This window comes from Amblyomma americanum, chromosome 7 (genome assembly GCF_052857255.1).
Source record: "Amblyomma americanum isolate KBUSLIRL-KWMA chromosome 7, ASM5285725v1, whole genome shotgun sequence".
Classification (NCBI taxonomy): domain Eukaryota; kingdom Metazoa; phylum Arthropoda; class Arachnida; order Ixodida; family Ixodidae; genus Amblyomma; species Amblyomma americanum.
The window spans coordinates 143289633-143315112 of NC_135503.1; the positions used below are offsets into that span (position 1 = coordinate 143289633).

At 46.6% G+C, this 25480-nt stretch overlaps 1 protein-coding gene across 3 annotated transcripts; it reads right to left on the reverse strand.

Moving 5' to 3' along the window:
• Positions 1 to 1951: 1951 nt before the first annotated feature.
• On the reverse strand, positions 1952 to 25150 carry LOC144096650 (uncharacterized). 3 transcript variants are annotated; one of them, XR_013306795.1, is made up of 4 exons: positions 24997 to 25150; positions 18709 to 18862; positions 10494 to 15190; positions 1952 to 4283 (listed from the first exon to the last, which is right to left on the reverse strand). XR_013306795.1 is itself a non-coding variant. In XM_077629481.1 (4 exons), the coding sequence occupies exons 3-4, from the start codon at positions 14959 to 14961 to the stop codon at positions 11215 to 11217; spliced, it is 504 nt and encodes a 167-aa protein (XP_077485607.1). In that variant the 5' UTR covers positions 14962 to 15190; positions 18709 to 18862; positions 24997 to 25149; the 3' UTR covers positions 10623 to 11214. The 3 variants fall into 3 exon arrangements, 1 of the variants encoding a protein (XP_077485607.1); XR_013306796.1 differs by lacking the exon at positions 1952 to 4283 and adding an exon at positions 7906 to 8843; XM_077629481.1 differs by lacking the exon at positions 1952 to 4283 and having other exon boundaries at positions 10623 to 11300; positions 14544 to 15190; positions 24997 to 25149.
• Positions 25151 to 25480: the final 330 nt, after the last annotated feature.

The window sequence follows — 25480 nt, forward strand, 5'->3', positions numbered from 1 at the left end:
TTTAGAGGGTGTTAAGCAGAAAGAAAAACAAATCATAGCATTTTGGTCCCAGAAAGGTAACTGAGAGAACGTTTTTGGGACCAATGCTTTTCAACAAAAAATACAAATTGACTCCTCGCTCCCTTTTCTCTCTCCCTCGCGCCAAAATCTACGGAGAGAGAAGGTTTTGCGCTTGCACTCGCCGTTTTGAGAGATCAGACAGTTTGTTCGAACAGCGGAAGGAAGCGCAGTTCACCCCGCATCTCTCTCGTGGGCCGTCGGCTCCATGCTGCAGGCAGGCAGTCGACGGCGGTCTGCCTTTTCATCGCATCGCCGGGAGCGGCGGTCACCAACGTGCCCGTCTTCAATAGTGTTTCGAACTTCAGCACGGTGCGGCGGTCCCTGCAGGCATCTCCAACTACCAGCAGTCCTCGTTGCGCCGCTGTCTAGCAGAGGCACAGTAATGGGCCTCCCGTCGCTCGCCCGGCTTCCTCGCTGGACGGAAGCCATCTTGCGCACACGTACTCGCGCAGCCCCTAGCCGCTCGCGCGCAAGCCCCAGCGCGCGGCAGCTCTTGCTCTCATCACTGGGCTGTCGTGAACTTCGTAGCTGCGGATTCATGGCAGCTTTCTCACGCACCTCGGCGTGCCCACATAATTCCTTTTGGAACTGATGCAGCGGCGCGCGGCGCATCGCGTCTTTTTCACAGCTTCACGGCCCTACACCACAATGACGCTCTTACAGGCGTCGTTCGCGGCAGCGGATTTCAAAGCAATGGGCGACTCCTAGCGCGCACTCTGCATCCCTCAGCGCCTCCGACGACTGTGGCGGGTTGTTGGTGGCAGCGTGGCCGTCCACTGCGGTCATAGGCGGGAGATCTTCGGAAGCCCACCAGACTCATGCTGCGAGTGCCGATGGATTAACCTGCTCTAGCTACATTGCCGTCCTGTCGCAGCGGTATAGTTTGTGTTGTGTTCGCGTCGCTGACTCTTAACCCACCCCCACCGGATTACTTGTGCCTTTATCACCTTGATCTCTCCTCCTACGCCATATTGTGCCGCACGCGTGGTCTGCTGTACCATAGGTGCGGCGAGCCCGGGCTCCTACCTCAAGACGACCCCCCTTTCCGTCCGGCTCCAAGCAGCCTTATCTCCACACTTAGTCACAAGAAAATAAAACGGGGGTGTAACGAGGATGTAACGCGTATGTTTGAGCGTTCGCTGTGCCGTAAGGAGCAGGACAGAAAGCTGCGTTGAACTCACGTATATAGTTGCAGCATTTTATTTTATCCACGGGTTTCTGTTGGCAACGTCGTCAAGGTATGTGGTTTATGCTCTTTTTATTTTCGCCTCGTAGAATTAATTTTTTTTCTGTTTTGATAACACGCTCAAGATTACTCCGAGGCTCGTGCGAGAGGCAAAGCGAGAGGGAGGTTTCACCCTGCAGAATATCCGTAACCTGAAACCGCATATCTGTATCGTACGCCCATATCGTCTTTTCTATTGGCACTCAAGTTGCTCTTCACATGCGTTTGCTTTTGAGTGTGCATATATGCTTTTGTACCCTTTAGAATGTTTGCTTAAGGTGCATCAACTTTCAGCCTGTATTATGTTTTTATTGCTCCATTTTTTTTCAGATTTCTCAGAGCTAGAGAAAATTTTGGCCATTATTATTTGCTGGCGTCGTAGTGCTCCGTACATTGTGTGTTAAATGGTGCATACATATGCGTCTCCTGTTTGTATTCATTTAAATGCAGAGAGCACATCTAATAAACTAAAATCACATCTGTATTGCGCTGCTATTTCCTGTTATATGGGCGGGATCGGGCGACTTTTTGAATTAATATTTCCTTTCTGTGTAAAATTCTAGCACATTCATTTCATGTTCTTGTGGCGGGAGCAGCGCAGCACGAAACAAAGAAGAGAGATGCGGGAATCAACGCTGACAAACAACCAGATTTTTAATCCACGTTCGGTCGAATATATACATCTCGCTCGTGCAATAAGGAAACGACAGAAGCATGACAAACGCATAAGATGTACATATGGTAAAAGAATAGGACAACGCACGCAGATAATCAATTTCGCTGTCACGAAACGCTATCGAAAGTATGCTGACGCATATACGTCGCTCTTATGCCCGATGTTGAAGGCTTATTCAATCTCCCTAGTCCATTGATTAAAATACGACGGGATGACCATTGTGTTGATAAGCTGCGGAGCGCATTCATGCTCTCTGCAATGTTTTGCTAATTCAGTGCTCATGGCGCCCTTTAGGGATATTTTGTGCTCTCGAAGCCATTCATTCAAACAGTGCCCTCTTTGACCAATGTAGATGCATCCGCATGACAGAGGTATTTCCTAAACCCCGCTTTTCACACATTTCACATATTTTTTTCCAGTGCTTTTTCTTGCATTGAATTTTCTTTGCTCGCTGTTGACGTTGGTGCACAGGCTTCTTAATTTGTTGGGTGCTGACATGAGCACTTTTACACCAGCTCTTGCGCCTACCTTTTTGAGACTGTGGGAAATGCCATTAATGTAAGGAATGACCGCGTACGGCTTCCTTTCTTCTGATGTGGTTGTGACATATTTCCTGCCTCTAAGTGCTTGCAGAATCCCTTCTGCGACACTGGATAGCAGCCTCGTCGGGTAAACTGCTGCTTTCAGCCGACTGTTCTGGGCGTCAAAACTTCCTCGAACTTCATGATGACAGGATCTCGTCAATGCGGCTCTCATTGCTACTTTTGCTAAGGACTAGAACTAGGACTAGAAATAACAAGTGAACTCCCAGAAAACAACGTTATGCGATTGCTTGACTTGACGCTAGCCTTTCTAGGCGCTCACATATGCTGGCTGTACGGACCACGAAGCTAGAAGGGACTGCTCCCCTACACATCTGCGCACTCCAAGATCATCAAGCGGGGGTAGAAAAAAACAGCAATGCGAGCCGCATTGACGAGATCCTGTCATCTTGAGGGTCGAGGCAATTTTGACACCCAGAACCGTCGGCTCCCCGCAGGGGGGCGCCTGCAGCTTGCAGGCGTCGCGATGGTGAGTGGCGTCACCGCGGGTTCCCGAGCATCCGCAGGGACATCCCTGCAAGGGGATGATGGTGAACTGTGCATCACCACGGACCCGAGCACCCGCGCCTCGCTGTGCGTGGCATCGCCGTGTCCGGGGAAAAGGGGATCCTGGTGGTTGAGCCGATGCCGAGCGTTTGGACCCTTAAGGCCCCTTGGCAGAGGCAACACACCACTTTGGCCCCAGCTTCCTGCAGACGGCACCTCCGGCCTGACCCGACCGGGGGGAATCGGCAGTCGCCTTTTCCTATCCTCCTCTCCATCTTTCACTTTCCTATCTCTGTCTCACAACTCTTCTATATCCTACTCACTTCTTGGTTTTTCCTGTTTTCCTGGCGGCGAGGGTTAACCTTGTGTGACCAACTACCCTGAGTTGAGTCATATTTGGTTATAGTTAAGGTGTACAGCTGGCGTGGGCAGGACTTGCTTTCAAGTTCCTGTCCCGTCCCCTTGTTGGACTCCGTGGTGGGTGGCTGGCACCATGACCGAAAAACAATTTTTTCATGGCTCCACCCTTATCCAAACCTGATCGCTCTCTAAAAAGAGGGCGGAACGAAGCAGCTGATTTTTTCTCAAAAAAGAGACAAACATTTTCAAAGTTCCACGTAATCCACAGTGAAAGTGACAGAATACAGGCAAGAATAATATCCCCATTCCTTGTGTCAAAATGCTTAACCGATACCTTGGGCCCTGGCTACAAGGTCTCAAAAATGTCCAGCGGCGACTTACTTCTTGAGCTGCGCGACAGCATCCAGTGTTCAAAACTCTCCAACATTGCGTCTATAGGGGACATCTCTGTAACCCCCCACCGATCTCTAAACACAGTCCGAGGTGTAATCTCGGAATCAGACTTTATCCATATCACAGAAGCTGAAATGCTTGAAGGGCTTACCGACCAGAATGTAATCGATGTTCACCGAATCAAGATCCGCAGGGATAACAAAGAAATAGATACCAAACACATGGTCCTCACATTTAATACCAGTACCTTGCCCGAAGCGATCGAAGTTGGATACTTGAAAGTCAACGTCAGACATTATATACCCAATCCCCGCCGATGTTTCAACTGTCAAAAGTTTGGCCACGGCTCACAAAGTTGCCGCGGCCGCAAAACCTGCGCGAAATGCGCTTCGAAAGACTAGCATTCTGAGGAATGTGACGCAGCACTGCGCTGCGCAAACTGCGAAGGAGACCATGCAGCGTACTCCAGGGCATGTCCGTCCTGGAAAAAAGAAAAGAAAATAATTACCATAAAGACAAAAGAAAACATTTCATTCAAAGAAGCAAGGAGGCGTTTTGCGCTTACGAACACATTCTCTTTCACAGCAAAACCCAACTTCGCTGATGTGGTGCGCGGGGGCGTAGCACCACACAGCTCTACGGCACCTGCCGTTGCTGCTTTCACAGAGCCAGTGGCAGGGCCATCCACGCCCCAGGCAGGGACAGCGAAGGCTGCTCTGCCACCCTCAAAGCAGGGAGCGCCGGTCCATGGGTCGGCATCCCGCAGGACCTCCCCCCGTCGGGAGAGGCCTGAAACTAACACAACCGCGGGCCCTCCGCGGTTCTCCAGCACCTCGGTTGAGGTGATGGATACAGCACCCACTCCGCCTCCACTACAGAGGCGGAACAGCTCTCTTGAGCGGAAAAAAGACAGGCCCCTCATAACGGGCCCACCACATAAGTAAATCTCCTTTCATTTTCTCTCAAAAACATAAACATGGCTTTTTTAATCCATTGGAATTGTAGAGGACTTATGCGGAATTACAGCGACATAACACATATTTTAGGGTCAATGTTACCCACAGCTTTATGTCTTCAGGAGACCAATCTTGGTCCACAACATGTACATATCCTGAAACATTATAAAACTTTTAGACGCGATCGAGAGCAGGCAAATCGGCTATCGGGAGGCGTCGCGATAGTCGTTCAAAGCGGTGTCCCTGCTCAAGAAATTAAACTCAAAACAAAACTTGAGGCGGTTGCAGTCAGTATCGTAAGCTACAAAACATTAACAATCTGTTCCGTATACATTCCTCCACATTTTATGTTAACACTCCATGATCTACAGCAACTGATCAGAGAACTTCCGGAGCCATATCTGTTACTTGAGGATTTTAATGCTCACTCCTCCCTGTGGGGAAGCGAACGCTGTGATGCTAGAGGTCAAATAATCGAAGATTTTATCCTGACGAATAATGTATGTCTTTTAAATACGAAAAAGGCCACATACTGTTCCCCAACGTCTGGGAAAATGAGCAGTTTAGACCTGTCTTTTTGTTCACCTTCTGTTTTTAGTGATTTTAAGTGGGACGTTTTAGACAACCCGTTTGGGAGTGATCACCTACCAGTTTTTATAAGCCTATCATCCTCACCTGCAGTCACCCCAACCAAACCACGGCGATGGAAGCTACATCTAGCTGATTGGGCGTTGTTTAGAGAAAAGGCCAGATTAGAGGACATTTACTCAGAAACACTTAGCATAGATGAAATCAATGAAATTCTCACAAAATGCATCATCGATGCTGCACGGCTAGCTATTCCCCGGTCCACAGGCGTGGTGCGCCAGAACCACAAGGTATGGTGGACGCGAGAATGTTGGGAAGCCAAAAAACAACAAAATAAGGCCTGGGGTGTATTTCGTAGGTATCCTACTCACGAAAATCTAATAGCTTTCAAAAAGGCAAAAGCTAAAGCCCGATATATACGGCAGAACGCGGAAAAAATGTCTTGGCAGGTCAGAAAAGTAAATGGCAGCTATTCCCCATTCACCCTTCCTCTGCTGACGGATCCTGGAATTCAGACAAGTATTAAAGAACAGGCAGACATTTTGGGGCAACATTTTTTTATAGTTTCTAGTTCTTCCCACTATACACAGTCATTCTTAAAATACAGAAACATAACCGAAAAACAAAGACTCCCTACGGCAGGCAGCACAAACGAGCCTTACAATAATTTGATTACACTTCAAGAAATACAGAGAGTACTGTCTATAGGTAAACAAACTGCACCAGGCCCCGACGAAATTCATTATGAAATGCTGTCCCATCTATCTGAGCAATCTGTAGAAGTTCTGTTAAAATTTTTTAACAAAATATGGGTAGTAGGGAAAATGCCAGCTGCTTGGAAAAAAGCCATTATTGTTCCATTTCTAAAACCAGGAAAGCCACCAACCTCCCCTAACAGTTACAGGCCTATAACCCTTACAAGCTGTCTTGCCAAATCTTTTGAGAGTGTTATAAATATTAGATTAATGTTTATTCTGGAATCCCGAGAGCTTCTTGATGTCCACCAATGTGGCTTTAAAAAAACATGTTCCAGAGTCGACCATTTGGTCCACCTGGAAAACACAATCCGAGAGGCCTTTATACACAGACAACACTGCCTTTCAGTTTTTTTCGATATGGAGAAGGCATATGACACGACCTGGAGGTTCGGGATTCTTCGCGACCTGGCAGAGCTTGGTATCCGCGGGAGGATGCCGAAATATTTGAGCGACTTTTTGTCCAACCGTTCTTTCCAAGTTCGTCTCGGCGCAACCCTCTCAAATAATTTTACTCAGGAAAACGGCGTTCCTCAGGGATGCATTTTAAGTACTACATTGTTCATAGTAAAAATGAATTCTTTAACCAGTATAATTCCACAGTCTATTATGTACTCGGTCTACGTTGATGACCTTCAAATTGCATGCACATCTTCTAGCCTGGCAACTTGTGAGAGACAACTACAACTCACAATAAACAAATTAGCGCTTTGGGCAGACAGAAATGGATTTAGGTTTTCTCCACAGAAAACTGTTGCGGTTCTTTTCTCGCTGCAGAGAGGACTGCAGATTAATCCCACCCTCCACTTGAACGACATCACACTTCCAGTAAAACAAGAACACAAATTTTTAGGCTTAACTTTTGACAAAAAGCTAACGTTTCTACCACATATAAACACCCTAAAAAAGAAAGCCACCCAATCCCTGAATATACTTAAAGTACTCTCACGGAAGCGTTGGGGATCCGATAGGAGGTGCCTATTGCACATCTATCGCTCTCTAGTATGCTCTTCGTTAGACTATGGATCCATAGTGTATGGGTCTGCGAGGCCATCATACCTTAAAAAGCTAGATCCAGTACAAAACCTCGGGTTGCGCCTTTCAACTGGTGCTTACAGAACATCACCCATAAATAGCCTTCACGTAGAAGCAAATGAACCGACCCTCACCAACAGGAGAACAATGCTTACCTGTGCATACGTACTGAAAATAAGGTCGCTACCGAAACATCTTTGTTACACCATAGTTACAAAATGCCCATCCAGAACACTGTTCACCAACAAACCTCAAGCTGTAAAACCATTGCTCCTCCGCTTTGAAGAAATATGCCAAGAAATAAACATACTAGATGCACTTCCTGATGTTGCCCAGAGACCCGATAGGTTGCCACCTTCGTACTTGTTTCCTGGTGTATGCGATTCCGCACTGACACACATTCAAAAAAGACATACCCCACTGGAATATATACAGCAAGAGTTTCTTGGAGTAAGCGAAAAATACAAGAATTGCACAGATTTCTACACAGATGGATCTAAGACAGCACTATATGTAGGGAGCGCGATAGTGCAAGGGAAATGGGAAAAAGTAGTCAGGCTGCCTCAGTGCGCTTCAATATTTACAGCAGAATGCTACGCCATTGCTCTAGCTGTAGAACAAATATTGAAGAAAAACATACAGAACAGTGTTATCTACAGTGACTCCCTCAGCGTAATTACAGCAATAAACCCCAGAAATGCAACTTAACCCTTAATAGGAAACATAATACATAATGTAATACGAGCTGATTCACAAGGACATAGTTTTGCTGGGTTCCCAGTCACGTGGGCATCAGCGGAAATGAGAGGGCTGATGCAAGCGCCGCACTTGCCCTTAACGCAAAAATAAAACCAGTAAACATACCGCATAAGGACTGCATCAAGTCAGTCCAGAATAAATTGAGAGAAAAATGGCAGGCCTCTTGGGACAACGAGGTTAACAACAAGCTGCACTTTGTAAAACCTGTCCTGGGTGAATGGAAGACCTGTAGGCACCAGGAACGATTTATTGAAGTAATTTTATGTCGTCTCCGCATTGGACATACACACATTACACATAATTTCTTACTAACGAAACAAGACAAACCTCGTTGTGAAAGATGTGGAGACGAACTAACAATAAACCATATTTTATTCTCGTGTGCAAAACTCGAAAAACTAAGAAATAAGCACTTTACGAAGTTTTATAATGAATACATTCCTTTACACCCAGCGCTGCTTTTAGGCGAAAATGCCATTGTTAACATATCGTCCGTTTCTAGCTTTTTAAAAGAAGCAGATGTTCTTCAGAAACTGTAAACTTTGATCCACAGCTTTGCTTTAAAATGGGATGCATTTCAGCCATTTTCTCATTCCATGAGAAGAGGGCTGAGGTGGTTATTTGAATGGTTGGGAGCCTCAGGATCCTTGCCCAGCCAAGGATGGCTACTGAGGTTATCTGACCTTCTTGAAAGCGTTTATTTTTAGCCATTTATAAAATTTCTTCTTTCTCTTATTACTACCAGAACGAAATAGCAATGTAAGTCCTCTACACAACCATGTTTCCTCCCACCTACAGAAAAGTGTTCATACACCTTGAGCCTGGCGCATGATAGCCTTAGCTGCTTATGTGCCATTAAACCCAACACAACACAGAACCGTCGGCTGAAGGCAGCAGGTTGCCCGACGAGACTGCTATCCAGTGTCGCAGAAGAGATTCTGCAAGCACCTAGAGGCAGAAAATATGTCACAACCACATCAGAATAAAGGAAGCCGTCCGCGGTCATTCCTTGCATTAATGTCATTTCCCACAGTCTCAAAAGGGTAAGAGCAAGAGCTGGTGTAAAAGTGCTCCTGTCAGCACCCAACAATTTAAGGAGCCTGTGCGCCAAAGTCAACAGCGAGCAAAGCAAAAAATCAATTCAAGAAAAACACCTAAAAACATGTGAAATGTGTGAAAAGCGGGGTTTATGAAATACCTGTCATGCGGACGCACATACATTGGTCAAACAGGGCGCTGTTTGAATAAACGGCTTCAAGAGCACAAATGATCCCTAAAGGGCGCCATCAGCAGTGAATTAGCAAAACATTGCAGAGAGCATGAATGCGCTTCGCAGCTTATCAACACAACGGTCATCCCGTCGTATTTTGATCAACGAATCAGGGAGACTGAAGAAGCCTTCAACATCCGACCAAAGAGCGACATATGCGTCTGCATACATTCAATAGCGCTTCGTGACAGAGAAACTGATTATCTGCGTGCGATGTCTTAATATTTCACCACATGTACATCTTATGCGTTTTTCATGCTTCTTTCCTTTCCTTCTTATACGAGCGAGATGTATATATTCGACGAACGCGCATTAAAAATCTGGTTGTTAATCAGAGTCGTGTCCCGCCTCTTTGTCTCGTGCTGCGCTGCTCCCGTCACAAGATCATGCACCAACCAGCCCAAATTTTCACCTTCTTAAAGCACATTTCATGTAAACAGGTAAGCCTGAATGGCCTAGCCAGCAAGCATTCACGCGAGTTGACAGATGTATTACATCACCTGTAACGTAAGCATGTGAATGAAATTTGGCACATATATGCGCTTAGATGCCTGAAGTCTGCATGAAGAAGAAATAATTTTATTGAGCCAGAGCCGAAAATTTTAGCATTAGCCTTTTGGGGCTGTCCCTCGGACGCACAACTTTTTGGACACGGCTAGTTGTGGGGACGTTTTTTGGACGTCTTCGGGAAAAATGAGAACCTCCTGGGGACATTTCAGGCGCGGTTCAGGTGTCCAACGATATATGAGACAGATACTGCGCAATTTCCTTTCCACCAAAAACCAATTATTATTATTATTATGGGGACATTTCAAACGTCCTGATGGGATATTTCTGGGAGATTTTGAGGTTTTGTTTGTTGGGACTCGGCTCTCGTACTGTCGCCTTTTTTCCGATTTTCATTTTCAAGCTGCAATCGCTTTAGATTTTTCTTCCTTTTCAGGTTCCCACTTTTGCCGCTCCTTGTCTTTTTCCCATTCCGCTTCATTTTTTTTTTCCTCCTAATCGGCTTACTCTTTACGTGCTTTTCCCTCCCGTACCAAATTCTACCAGCTGATCTTCCTCTACGTGTTTTTCAATTGTCTTGCATATTTCAGGTTTTGTAATTTTGCCCTGTGCTTCTATTGACAGTTCCTCGCATAACAGCAAGTGCGGCTTTAACAATTTCATAAGATCCATGACAACACTTTCTCCGCTTAGGCAATGCTATCTCCAAAATGTCGTGAGATTACTCTTTCTCAATTGACATACACTTCCCAGTGATTCTAGATTATTCTCTCAAAATCTGAAGCCTGGCGAATCCTATAGCAAAATGCCGAAACGCTTACCGGTTGAGAAAGCACGATGTCACACGGTCCATCCAAGCTGCTGCCAACCAGTTGTTAGAGATGAGAGGTCCTTGAGTGAGCTGATTCAGCGCCGCAGGTCCCTTCTACGAATGACGCTGTCGGACTTGGTTATGAAGGAAACTGTACAGGGGGTTTATTTACATTATTTACAAGATTTAGGAACCCATTGGAGGGCGATGGGGGAAGGTCGGAGGATCTGAGGATGATCGAGGATTCCCTCCTCACGGCACTTGTCGTCCGGTTTTAAAAGGGTCCGGTCACTAGGATTCCCCAGGTTGGGCGTGGCCTAACTTGCGCTGTCGTACACACACACACACACACACACTTCACATAGGGAGACGCCCCCTCACATGTCTCGCCAGAGAGAGGGTGCCGCTGGACCATCGCCCCCTCAGAGAGAGCGTTGTCTTCGCGTCCGAACGAGAGTTCTCACGCTGTCAAGCCGGTCACGTCTTCCGGGAAGTCCGAATGGGCGAGGCGCCGGTGAGCTGGCACAGTAGAATGGGTGAGCCACCCCTGCTCGGGTTGGCGGTCGCTAACTGCCTCCGTACCGCACGGATTGATCTTCCGGGAACAATCTTGTTTACAAACGGCGGCAGACTCCTCCGTCTCGAATCCAATAATCCAAGCGGGGACAGGCCGTGGGAACCAAGATGCCTATCGCCGTGCAGGGACCCCGGCTGCAGGTGTCCCGGGCCGACTACGCAGCTAACCCAGACCGGCTGTCGCCAGAATCCTTACACCGCGTACACCCGTCAACCGGCTGAACTATAACGCTGTACAATTCTGCGTGTCCAGAAATGTAAAACAGCATGTCATCGGCTCTAATTGTAAACCAGACTGATCAGAGATCGAACCTCTTAAAACAAGCATTTTTTTTTATGCTAACCAGCTACCGTATTTACACGCCTGTAAGTCGACCCGCCCAAATCACATTTCAGAAAAATAAAAAAAAAACTCAGGTTTAAGCTTGACCTTGATTAGTTGAACGCGATAGCACTATCCAGTGATGCCATTTATCGCCTGCCACGTGCGGGTGTGCCCGTGGGCACATTCCAGAACGAAAATGTATTAGTCACTGGACTATTCGTCCTCACTAGTGCTGCCGTCGTGATCGCTGCTGCGGTCCCACAGCACGTCGTTCTAACGTTGTCGTCAAGCGAAATCTCGCACTTCGCAAACAGCCACATCACGACATCGCGTGGAACAGCTGAAAATTTTTCTCGCTGCAGCTGCCACACCTGTATCACCCGTTGTGAACGTTACACTTGCGGCCCGGCGCGCGGCTGTTCGTTTCTTTGGCGTAAAAAACGGTAGCCATCTTCAACATAGCCGTGAACGAGCGCCGGACGCTTGCAGGACCTAGAGCACGGATGATGACTGACGAAGCACTACATTAAAAACTTGTGAAACGCGGCCGGCAATAGTCAAATGTGTCTGATCCAAAGAGAAACAACACATTTATGCGTGAATGGTGTCGGCTCTTCTGTCAGCTACCGACACAGCTGCCGTTCTGAGTGGGGCTGCCGCCTCGATTGGAACAGCGGCCCTTCCATCAACTATCAACACTCCCTTGAGCACTGAGCGCGCATTTTAAAATAAAAAGAAAACTTGTTGGACGCTTGAGCTCCCCGTAGAATGCGATTGCGTTATCGGGCCGCAACCGCAGTCAGCAGCCATGTGTGGGTTGCCAGTTTGATGCTTATCGATAGCCGCCATCGGCCGCCGCCCGCACGCGCGGGTAGGGGATGCCAGTTCTGCGCATTGACATAGCAGCTGCTGAAGGCTAGCACCAAGAGCGATGCGACGGAGCCACGCAGCAAAAATGCAACCATGCTGTAGCATGCCTGGTATCTCGTTTGTCTTGCCTTTGCTTATCGTGCGATGTTTCCGTTTCAATTGTAAGTCGACCCCCCCACTTCGGATTATCAGATTTAATAAAAAGGTCGACTTACAATCATGTAAACATGATAATATATGCAACAAGTTAATATAGCGGATAACCAGCTTCGTGTGTGTCGAAAGCGAGTTACTGAATAGGCGAACGCTCGAAGAAGCGCACCCAACATAAGTGCCTTCCTATGCAAACTGTCGCTAACAAGTGCAGCGATGCTGACGTACTGCTATCAGTAGCAAATTGCCAGTTGGCATTACCATTCATATTTTGTAAAACAACGCTACACAGCTCTTTATTGCAACAAATCAAGCGCTGACCGCGCGGCCGCTGCAGGCGGACAGCGCAGCTCTTCGCCCGCAACTGTCCCGGAGCAGTGACACTGCTGCGGCGGCGATGGGAACTAGGCGTGTCACGCTTCTCTCGGCTGACATGACGGGCCGCACCAAGTGCGTTGCTATTGAGTGGCCGTGCCATGAGGGCCTTGGTGCCATTAATGGGCGTGTTCTGTTCAGTGAGCCCATACCTGAGGATACTGCTGTCTTGCACGGGCAGCCTGGAGCTCGTCCGCTTGCACCTCTGGGTTCACACGCGCCTTAGGTTTCGTCTCGGCTGTTACTCCGTTCACGCCTCTTACCCCTTGCGAGCCCTGGCCACGACCTTCACATGAACTTTCGCGCAACGTCGTTCCCCCATGCGACCTTGAACCGCACATGGAAACTGTGACCGGCAGCAAAACGTTCACACTCCCTAGCAGTGAAGCACTTAAGGCGACGGCAATGCCTAGCCCATAGCCTAGCGACCAAAAGAAGCAATTCTGAATTGGCCTCAAAGCGGTGTTGCGACACTACCGGTCATACCATAAAATGCGCTATAGCAGCCTCATACTATGTGGACACCAGGATTGTGCTCTGAAGGAGTGAAAGGTGCAGACCATGATGTAGCACAAGTCTAAGAATAAGGAGCACGTCTCTCGTCTTGCAGAACGTTTTCAATTTGCGCCCTGCACTCCAAACAAACGCAATTCAAGGTCAGTCCTGGCCGTGCCAGCCGCGTTTCGATGGATGCGAAATGCAAAAAGACGTCTGTGTGCTGTGCGATCAGTCAATGCTAAGAACACCAAGGTCGAACTTTATCCACAGCCTTCCACTACAGAGCCGCTTTCTCGCTTCCTTCTTACATACCCTACTCCCGATCGCTTCCGTTACAGCGGGCCTTGTTTCAATGGGGCCAAAAAACACAGTTTCCCCTTGTGCCTCCATCGAAAGAACCTGTCCCCAGCGACTGCATTTCGATGGCAGCGAAACGCACAAGGCATTCTTGTGCTGTACGATGTCAATGCACTCTAAATATGCCCAGAATTACGGAACGATCAAATAAGAAACCAATCACAAACGAATCCATTAGCCCCACTCCTATTGGTTGATATGTCCGCCAGTCCTGCCAACCAATAGGAGTGGAGCTTTGTTACGATTTTGTGATTGTTTTGTGGTCGAAATTATTCTGAAGCCCTCTACTACACCACCTCTCTCTTTCTCCTTTCACTCCCCTTTTTCTCTCTTCTCTTGCAATGCGGTTATGGTGTTCACGAAGAAGTGAGACAGTTACTGCGTCTTTCATTTCCTTATAACCAATCATAACCCAATGGCGCCCATGTGCTGTGCAATATCAGTGCACATTAAAGATCCTCAGGTGGTCAAAATTATTCCGGAGCCCTTTACTATGGCACTTTTCTTGCTTCCTTCCTTCACTTCCACCTTCCTACCCACACGGCAAGGATGAGGTGCCCACCGTGAAGTGAGACAATTACAACGCCTCTCATTTCCTCAAAACTATTTTCCCCTGCATTATCTGTCACGGCAAAATAGCCTCCTCACATGAGTGCCCCTGCATGTGCGACTCCAAACATTCGCCGCTTGCCAGACGCATGTGGCAGACAGGGCACTCGCAAGACCCCTCGCCACTGTTATGTGCACGCAGCAGATGAGTCCACGCGTTTCCTCTCTGGGTGAACCGTTTCCCGCACACGGAACACTGGAACGGCTTCTCGCCAGTGTGGGTCCTTAGGTGGGACTGGAGAAAGTCAGCCCGCCAAAATCTGCTTTTGCACTGAGGACACCCGTACGGCCGCTCACCCGTATGGCTCCGGATGTGAGCCCGCAGCGACTGCTTTGCAGCAAATGAAGCAGGGCAGTGGGGGCACTCGAAGCGCTCGGCCGCACCATGGGCGCGAAGGTGACACTCGAAGTCAGCCCGCGCAATGAATGCCTTGGGGCAGAGGTGGCACTTGTGAGGCTTGTAGCCCTTGTGCTGCAGGACGTGGGTGCGCATGGTAGAGCTTCTGGAGAATGCCGCTGGGCACAGGTTGCATGCGAACGGTCTTTCGCCTGTGTGCACCCTGACATGTTCCACTAGTGATGCCCGCCTCCTCAGTATTTTCTGGCACACGTCGCACTGATATGGACCCCGAGTGGACGTTGACACGGGCCTTTCCTTGAGTTCGACAGCTGAGGGTAGATGCTGGACTTCGGTGTGACCAGAAGTGGAATCCATGGAAACTCCGGCTAAGAAAAAAAGCCACCAGCAGAAGATTCTTTTGTACGTATATAAGCTTTCTTGAAGTCACTTTTAGGACCTGCTCGTCTGAAGCATTTCTCCACCGTTGTTCTCTCCTTCACGCACAAATGAAGTGCGGTTCGAAGTGACCGGAGCACGACCTCCTTTTCACGATACTCGTTGACACTGCAGGGCAGATCGTACCTCGGTGCTCCACTGAAGAGCTCTGCAGGTGGAGAGAATGAAATCAAAGGTCATGCATTAAGTAACATATTTGCCCTGGGTACAACAGCAGCACATCTGAGGCGAGCAGATGCCTATTTTGTAGCAGAACAAACTTTTACACTAAATGTTTTCATAAAAAAGTTTAATCTCTGAGGCTAGGTGCAAAACAAACAAATCTAGGCTGCTACACGCACAAATAACAAATTCAAAGTGACAACGACCTCTGTGATTCAAAACAAGCCAACACGCCACAGCACATGATTCCTGCAATTGTTGCTATGGCAGGAGCTGACCTGAATTAAAAGCGCTTTCACCTTTCCACAGAGCTAACAGATGGCAATAGCTGTGCCGACCCTTCCCCTTCAGCTGCTCCAATTCCAAACCTCGACATTAGTGACTTCAAAGGAGCACAAGGGCAGTTGGGAGCATCGAAAGAAAGCCAGCTTGAGAAGTGTAGCTGCTTGGGCTGGTTGGTACATGCTTTGACAAACAAGAAATGTCACAAGAAAACAGAACAGTGCACATTGTGCATGCTATTTGTCTTCTTTTTATCGTCCTGTTTTTTTACGCAATTGTTGTTTGTGAAAACTGGCATAGTTGGTAAAAGCACCCTTTCCGCTCCGGTCTCCCTGCCATGGAAAGCATCACGGAGCCGCTCAACAACTTGCATTTTCTGCCCGAAATTGGACAGTACCGATATTTAGATAAGCCCTAAATACAAGGCATTCCTCAGTGCTGGGCCCAGCAGCAGTCGGCAACTGGAAAGATGATCTCAAGTGTCCAGCAGATGTGCACTTCAGAAATATTTTCGTGTACCTAGAACAGGCCTGGCCCATAGAGGCCTGGCCCATAACCTTGCAATGAAAGGGTGTGTTGGCAAGAGGGTTATGTATTTCAGACCTTGGCAATGGGTACTGTATTATAAAGCTCATTCACAAAAGTGATTTCCATCGTCACGGCGCTGTTTTTAGTTCTTCAATTATGCGTCAACTCGCTCAGTTTTCGGTCCTTCTAATCGTGCGGTACGCACCGCGAGCAGTGAGAGGTGGCGTGCAATCCGCACCTCGCCAACATCGTGATCGCTAATAATAAGGTGCACAACGCAAGCAGTGAACGATGCTATGGCTGCACGGCCGTGAGTAAAACCCGTCAGCCGTATACAGAGCTGCGTAAAAGCATTTTTCATGCTTCTGCATACGAATTTTGTTCGTTTAAATGATACAAAATTTCGGATGATGCGAATTTTTGTGTGATCACCTAAGATTCGTGTCACTGAGATTCTACTGTATTGCGGCCTTCAATGAACAGAACGGCCCGGGCAAACTGGCTGTTTTGCATAATGCATAGCAAATATCTAGTCATGATATTTATAGCTTAATTCACTTAGGGGAATGAATGCTGCCTATTTAAACACGGCAAGTGTCTTTGCATTGTTGCTGCATTTCCAAAAAAAAATATTAGTGCCCAAATGCTCCAAATGGAGACCTTGGTCATGGTGTTAGTCCTGTAAATGCTACTCCCGAGCATCAGGGAATTTAAGAACCAATAAGATTTTTTAATGCAGTCTTGTGGGACTGTTCTCAACAGGTATGAGCATTTAGTCAGAACTATGCCCCAAGAAAACTGAGAAAACAACAGGTGTTAGTGCAAAACCTTACACATACTGCTCAAAAAGGTTTGTCCTTAAAAGGTGCATTTACTGACTTTCATTTGAGAGTTACTCTGCCAAAAGTATTTTGTTATGGCAATATGGCTGCAAAGAGCAAAACTCTGACGGCTGATGCTTTGAGGGCTGCCACTCTTGCACACTGCTTGTGATCAACAGAATCCCTGCATGCAAAGTACAAATCAGGTCAAGGAGAGCAGCTGTCCAGGACAAAGGGAACAACTTGTAAGTAGGTGCAGTGGAGACACCCACTGAACACTGAGTAGTTGAATAAGACAATGGGAGACAACATCAGGCATTCTGCACAAGTGAAAAATAACAGCTACACCTGCACCAAGTGCTATTATGCTCAATTATGAAGATTAGAAGATGCTGACAAGAATTGCTAGATTATGACACATTATGATTATGATTGTTATTATGTTGCAAAAAATCCTACAGTCGACAAGAGATGAATTTAGGGCCTAAAAGTTGAGAAAAAGGCAGGCAATGACAAATATCAAGATTTGCAAGACCAAGCAATCAAACACTGAAACAGCAGGGGAGAAACAAACATATAAGAGCAGTGCGCTGTATCCTAGGTGATAATTTTTATGGATGAAAAACAATGTTCTGAAACTAAACATGTGGAATCTACAATCAATGAAACGTGATGCCGATACAAAATAGACTGACCTGGCACAAGAAAATGCACAAACATGCCCAATGTAATCGCTACATGCACAGTAAAAAGCATTCGAAGAAGAAATACAAGGTGACGTGACCCATAACATTCCCATAAAAAGATTAGATATTTGACAGTGAGCAGGATATCAAGTAAATAGAAAAACAACCGACTTCTACTGTTTTGTCATTGTGTAAAGATCTGGCAGTATGAAATTTTTATGCTGATTAAATTACAGTTCATAATTGAATTGAGAAGTCTTGTGTGACCAATATTCAAATCAATTTGGCACTTTTCTATGATTTGAAAATAACCTTCACTGTCAATCAATGCCTTTCGCGTGCCGCTGTGGTGGCTCAGTAGTTATGGCACTCGGCTGCTGACCCAAAAGACGCGGGTTCGATCCCAGCCGCAGCGGTCCAAATTCAATGGAGGCAAAATTCGAGAGGCCCGTGCACTATGCGGTGTCAGTGCATGTTAAAGAACCTCAGGTGGCCGAAATTTCCGGAGACCTTCACTACGGCGTCCCCCATAGCCTCAGTTGCTTTGGGACGTTAAACCCCCATAAACCATAAAACCTTTCGAATCAAACACTGCACTAGGCAAGAGCACTGAAATGATTCGCTAATGATAATGACACCCACTCTCAAGTATTTTCCCTTAGATTTGTCTAAAATACATTTCTAACCCTTGTTAATACAGAAAAACTGCCTTTTTCACTGCCCTACTGCTTCACTTTTAAAAATTTGCAGGCAGGGTAGCATGGCTAAGCGCAGACTATCATGCAATTATTTCATATGAAACACCCCTTCCCCCTCCTCTTTGTAAGGAAATTCTGGTTTTAACAGCACTTGATTGTTAGTAGCGCACATGGATGGAAGCTGACAAAGACGATGACACGCAGTGCATAGCGCAAGAGAGTGGCAGTTAACACGGGAGAAATTGGTTACGGTGATACCATATTGCTCTCATGCAAAGCATGCCAAAGCATTACATGGCAAAGCATGCCAAATTGCCCTATGCTGCACCACAAAATAATTTCTTTTCCAATCCCCACATCCCCTCTTGAGGGGCATTTTTTCAGTACATAGGCACCCCATAAAAAAGCTAGAATAGGCTTAGTTGTACAATGCAGTTGTAATGCTAGATTGAATAAAAGATCACAAAAGCTAACAAAAGCGTTACAGACCTGTTCTGCTGTGACAGTGCTTCACTGCTCCTGCAAGCTGCCATGTCCAAACTGCAATCCAGGATTCTGAGAACCAGTCACTGTTGTCACGGTGACTATCACCATTGGCCCCTCAGGAAAGTTGAGGGTAGCAGTCACGAGTAGTTGTCACTAGCTGAAAGAATTGGAGAGGAGACCAGAGAGCATATCACTGCAAGATGCACTAGCGGCTACAACACCGGCACTGTTGGGATTCAGGTAGCGTGACTGGGCCGGAGAAGAGGTGAGGACGATCGGAGGAAGGAAACTTGGAAAACTTTATACAGACTATTTACATAATGTACAAGTAGGGCAATTGAGAGTGCTTCTCCGTAAAGAGAGCTTCTTAGCAGTTGGGAGTCTCTGGTACCTCTCAAAAGGGGGGCTCTCTTCCGGTAACAAACCAGCAGCTCCTTAAATACTCTTAGTATTCCCCAGATCCCTAGCTGGGGAATACAGTTCGAAGAATGATGTCCAATCACACGATGGCACTGATGGTACCACCCACGGCAGGGCGGTCCTGATGTTCTCTCGCAGCTCGGTCGAGGGAAAGGGAACAGGACCCGGTCACGTTGTCGTCTATGCGGCCTCCAGGTGGGCACGCACGTGGGTCTGGACTGCACCGATGTGGCACAGGAAGGCGCCTGCGTGACACAGGAATGCGGGATGTCTCCCAGCAGGGGTTGAAAGATCTTGTACTGATGACCGGAACACAGAACCTCTGTCGAAGGCGCAGCTCTCGTGCAATTGTTCAACCCCAGCGTGACTGAAGAGGACAGCATTGATCTTGTACTTCGTCGTCTGATGACCGGAACGTGGAACCTCTGTCGAAGGCGCAGCTCTCGGGCAATTGTTCAACCTGAGCGTGACTGAAGAGGACAGCATTGATCTTGTACTTCGTCGTCTGATGACCGGAACGTGGAACCTCTGTCGAAGGCGCAGCTCTCGGGCAATTGTTCAACCCCAGCGTGACTGAAGAGGACAACACTGATCTTGTACTTCGTCGACACGATGGCATGTTCGAACACGTGGGGACGCTAATATCGTCACTGCTTTTGACATTCCTGCAGCCACGTTTCTTCCAGAGGGCTCATTCACCTTTGCGGTGGTTTTCAGGGAATCCTCCCCATGTCCAAATTCGCCGAACTCAACAGCAGGAAGGGAGCGCGAGCACAACAGCACAGAGAAGGCCACATATGAACAGTTAAAATTCAGGTGCACATAGGTATACATATCTTGAAGCATACTATAGCACTGCGCGGGCCATAATTATTGATCCGGGCTCAGTATCCTTTACCGTTACCCGCCTAACCCGGCCCGGTTTCTCTAATACATGCCCAGACCCGGCCCGGCCCTTCCAGAAGGCAGGCCTGACTCAGGCCCTAAACAACACAAAAGCTGCAAGCGTGCTACAGAAGCGCAAATGTTGTTGTTACTATGAACTTCAGTGAAAATGAGTGCGTCGTTATTGGAACAAAAGTCAAATTCTCCAATTTCTGCTTCTGGTTGAGCTGGCACTTTTTTGTTTTTTCCCCCGGGAGAAAGTACACTGCATTGAATGCCACACATACAAATTTACTGAAGATATTCAAATGAAGCCATTTTCTGCCTCTTAGTTTCGGATTTAATTTTGCAAGCATAAGTCAAACAGCCTGTAACACTGAAATCGGATCATAGACAATTAGTTTAGAAATCTTTTGCAGAATTAAAGGGCACAAAAAAATTTGAACAGAAAGGAACAGGCAGGACTTGACCGACAAAAGAGAGAAGTGTCAGAAATATTGTGGCATACATTATGAAAATTGCTTAGAACGTACACATAAAGCAAAAGGAGAGAAACCACACTACATGAGTGCGATGAACTAAGCATTTATTAGATGCACCCTCCAAGGGCCAGATTAGCCTGAGGCACAGCCTCCTCTATGCTGCGGGAAACCCAGGAGAGTACCACCACGAAACAGAAGAAATAATACTACCATTATTAGGAAGTATGACACTCATTAGTATCGAGCGTGGAACATTACCGAGCCAAGGCGCGTGCTGGAGAGGAGGTAAGTGCAATGCACTCAGAGCTGAAAATCTAGCATCAAAACAGCGACGACAGCCTCACAGTTGATGTTCATCTATATCTCAATGATAATTGCAAAATGTTTCTTCATTTTATGTGCAGACGCTGTACTTCCTGCATAACAATTTTATTCATTGTAATTAAAACCGAACTGCCAGCATTTCTGCAATGAAATTAAATCTTAGCTTGCCATCTTTAGTATCTCGCCGTAAAGCCCTTAGACTTCCACTTTTTCACAGGATATTTCATCATCCTTCCCTTCGTGACAAACTGATCTACCCTCCCCAATATATTTAATCAAAATTAGATCACAGTAACAAAGTCGAAATTCCACTATGCAAAACCAATGCCATGTTTCAGTCATTCCTCCCGTGCATAGCTGTTGAGTGGAATCATTTTCCCACATCAACCGCTACCTTTGTTAACAGCCAACACTTCAAGACAGCATCACAGATCATTGTACAAGTAGCAGCATCTGATTCTTTTCATTCATTGTACTAGCATTTTTTTTTTTCACTATACAGCTGCACTGTATGTACTGTATTATATTCTATTAACCAGCACATCAAGAACCTATTAGATAATATTGCATGACTAGGAGCCGTCATTTCTGTATTACCAATTTTTGCTGCTCTGTAGATTGGTTTCTTTTTATTATTTATGTAACCACTCCCCTCTATAATGCCTCTGGCCCTGAGGGTAAACGAAATAAATAAATTTCACAAAGCCAAGAAGCTGGCAAGCAAAAGTACTACTTCGGTAAGACTTTCAATGCTTCAGAACTTGCCGTTTGTTAATGCTATGAAAACATAAGAAGCGGACGTTCAGTGAAAGTACCCGTTCACTGCACAAGCCCAAGCACGGCTCAGGCTTATCAGTATACAGGCCTGAGCCCGGCCCAATCACACAATCCAAAGCCCAGGCCCCGCCCAGGCCCAGCAAAAAGTTGTTGCACCTGGCCCGGCCCAGGCTTTCGGGTAAGTCCGAGCCCGTGCAGTGCTCTAAAGCATACACAAGCATCTGAAAAGTACAAATATGCTATGAACAAATAATTTCAGACTAATAGTACCGCTATGGGCGTTCCATTGAGGACATTCAGTTGGTTGAGTTGGTACAGACGCATTCTTGTAAAACAGCGCGAACTACAACGGTCAAGAACAAGGATGGTAGCCTTGCAGTAGAGCATCCGCCTCACATTCAGGAGGTGCTGGGTTCGATCCCCAGTGCCGCCGGGTACCCACCGGTTTTCTAATGGGTACAACATTTCCCCAGGGTCTGGTGCTCGGCTTTCCTGGGGTGAAATGCTTGGGAAAAGGGTCTTGGATCAAACCGTTACGTTGAAGCGCTCGTCCCATGTCCTTCTTGTTCCTGTCTGTCGTAGTTCGCACTGTATTACAAGAATGCATTCCAAGGAGCTCATAACTGAGAACAAAAACCTATGCACAGCTGCAGGTGGCAGGCGCTGACCTGTGTTACTGCTGGTAGCATTGTGAGTTGCTGTGACACAATACACTAAATGCATCGCCAGTAGTACAAAAAAATACTGCAGGTGAAGTTCAACTCGATTGGCCAAGAAAAACTGTGCCCATCTGTGCAGGCTAGCTACATGCATAAACAGTAAAGGGAGGAGCATTGTCGCAGTGTAGCACTCTAAGCGAGTTCCAGATCAGTCTGGAGGCCCTGCATCAAAACATGGCAGTACATGGTGCTTTGCAGTGATGGAAGTTGAGGCAAGATCAGGAAAAAAGTGCACACAACAGTGCTTGCAGCTAATACCACTGTGCACACTGAGATGCTTCACCATCCCTATTACCATCAGCCAAATAATGCCCACTCCAATTCGCCCTTTCTTGCACGAACTGCAGCCAACCTATCTCTGCAATTTCCTTACCTCATATCCCCATGCGATTGTGCATTCCCTTGCTATTTTCTGCTTCCTTTGGAATCTGCTCTGTAGCCCTAATGGACCAACAGTTATTTTCCACGCTATATGCCACATTCATTTCCTCTTTACCTCCACTAGAATACCATTTATTTAAGTTTGCTAATACACTACCCTTTCAGTCTCTTAGCGTTATTACCCTATAACATGCCTTACCAAAGCTGACTAAGCTGTCCTTAATTAAATGTCAAGCTTTTTTATTAGCACCCAAGCTTCAAACACGAGTGCTAGTACTGCTAAGATACAACAATCATGTGCATTTCCCTGAAGAAATATTTGCAAGCTGCTGTTCATGGCTAAGTACCTGCCAAACGCACTCCATCCCATCCTTATTCTCTTAGCTATTTCACTCTCATGGACCGGATCTGCCGCCAACCTGCCCTGAGTAGACTTATTCCCTTACAAGTTCTAGCGCTTCGTCGCCTACTGTAAAATGATGTTCCCTTCACATACTGTTGACTACTACTTCAGTTTTCACCATGTTAACATTAAGGCTACTGTTGTTCTTTGAGTGGTTAGGCTCTCAATCATGTGCTGCATTTCCTCCCAATTTACTCCACAGGACAGGGTCGTTGAATAACCGTATGTTACAAAGTTGTTCTTCCTTAACTCATATACCTAGCTGTTACTATTATGAACAACTGAGTACCACTTGTGAACATATGTAAAAAAAATTCTTAGGTGATCAAAAAAAAATCTTGGTAGATCATCTGAATGCGTTAGAAGCCAAACGTTCTTAATATCCAAGGTTTACATACTAAAGTTCATTATATCCAAGGTGGTATGCTTACGTTCTTTATATCCGAGGTCAACACACTAAGTGCGCTACATCCGAGGTCCAGATATGCAAGCTTGTAGCACCCGAGTTGGCATAGCAAGGATTGTCATATCCGAGGTAGTATACTAAGTTCGTATAGGTAGATACTAAGTTCATTCACTGCCTGGTGGGCCACCCGCCAGTGTCTATTGATCTGCTCACACAGACCCTTCTAATGCCAACACGTTAACAACAGCGCAGTGTGCATTCCTTCCCTTGACAGCCTTCCAGGTTGGGATTCTATGAATTCCTCTGTGGAATACTATGCATGCTGTACAGTCCCAGCAGATGTTTTCAAGCATATTTAAATAGTACTTCCTTCATGCCGTAGTCATTCAATGTCTGCATTATTGCTGACGTTTCAACTGAACCGTGCATTTTTTTAAATATACGAAAACTGCCTATTTGTTCATGTGAGGGTTGAACACAGTCGATTGTCAAGTACCCTTTCACAAAACTAGCAGATTTCCTTGAACCCTGGTTGATTGAAGGTTAACGCAGCATGATACCATTAGCAATCACCTAAGTAAATAAAATTAAGCAAACAACAGTAAATTGACGCATCATTAACTTTTTAAGTCTTTGACATCACCCTTCTTGTGCATTAGTATTTGCATTAGCATTAGCACACAAGCATTTGTGCATTTTAAATTAATCTTATCAGCATTTTTGAAGGTTGCTGTGCCAAATGCACTCAACTTCATTCCAATAATCATTTCACTCTCGTGGTCCAGATATGAGGTGACTGACTACCTTCCCTAAGTAGGCATACATTCCATTTTTACGTGGAACCAATGAAATCACCATTGCATGTGAATCAAAGGGTCAAATTCTTTGGGCTAAAAATAAAGCAGTTTAAATGGGCAGCCTGCCTGCAGTGAACGGCGCGTCGACCAACCCGTAACACAGGTGTCAGAAGTCGAGACAAAGTTACTAATACCGTGAGCATTACTGCGATTACAGTTCTAGAGCACTGTACTGTGGTGGTCATTCATACCTTACGAGATGACAAGATCAGACCTGGCAAAACGCGACGGTCGCGACCCACACATGCCTGTTGATGCCAGCCGCTCACCTAGCGCAGCAAATTATTCAGAAGGAGAGCATTTCTGATAAAAGCGCACAAAAGAAGGCGAACATGGCTTGCAAAAACCTTATCGCATTTCTTGAGTGTATGCAACTGTTTACTGCATGCTCATGATACAAGGCAACACGACAACGTTTAAGACTCTGTTTGACCTGCAAGCACTGGTGTCATGCTGACGCATGCAATTGGGCACCCCTTAAAAACAACCTTTATTAATTTCTCGTTCCATCTTGTCTCTCTGCTGCAGCTGTGCAGCCCGCCACAGCAAACAAACAGAATGCATGCTTCCGGACATGCTCGAAAGCAGCGGGGACGCACAAGTTGCGAACGCCAAGTTAACCATAACGTAGACATACTCGCTTAGATCCCTTGGGTCTTCACTGCTCTGTGTAACAGTTTATGATTGCAGCGCGGCAAAACCTAATCGCAGGGCTCTAAATCGACCTTTGGCTCTCCGGACAAAAAGCGCCGGGAACGCCAGCGAAGCCAACCGACCGCAGAACCTTTTCAAGTTCAGCCAGTTCAGTTGCTGAACTCCTTGTTGGCCACATTCGAAGTATGCGGTGAACGAGTTCAAACTTTGAGGAGTAACGAACTGTCGCGCCATCTGTGCAATTTAATGTTCAGTGATATGAAACTTCGGGCAAGGAGAAACAGAGACTGGGATAAAGAACACAGTGAGAGATATTGAGAGAGACGGACAGTGCTCGCCTGTACTTCTCTTCATTGTGTTCTACTCTCCAGCGCTGAGAACATTGCGAAGTAATAACCAATGCTTATTATAGCAGTAAATGAAACTTTGGAGCCTAGGCGACGCCACCATCCGCAGTGTGAGAGCTG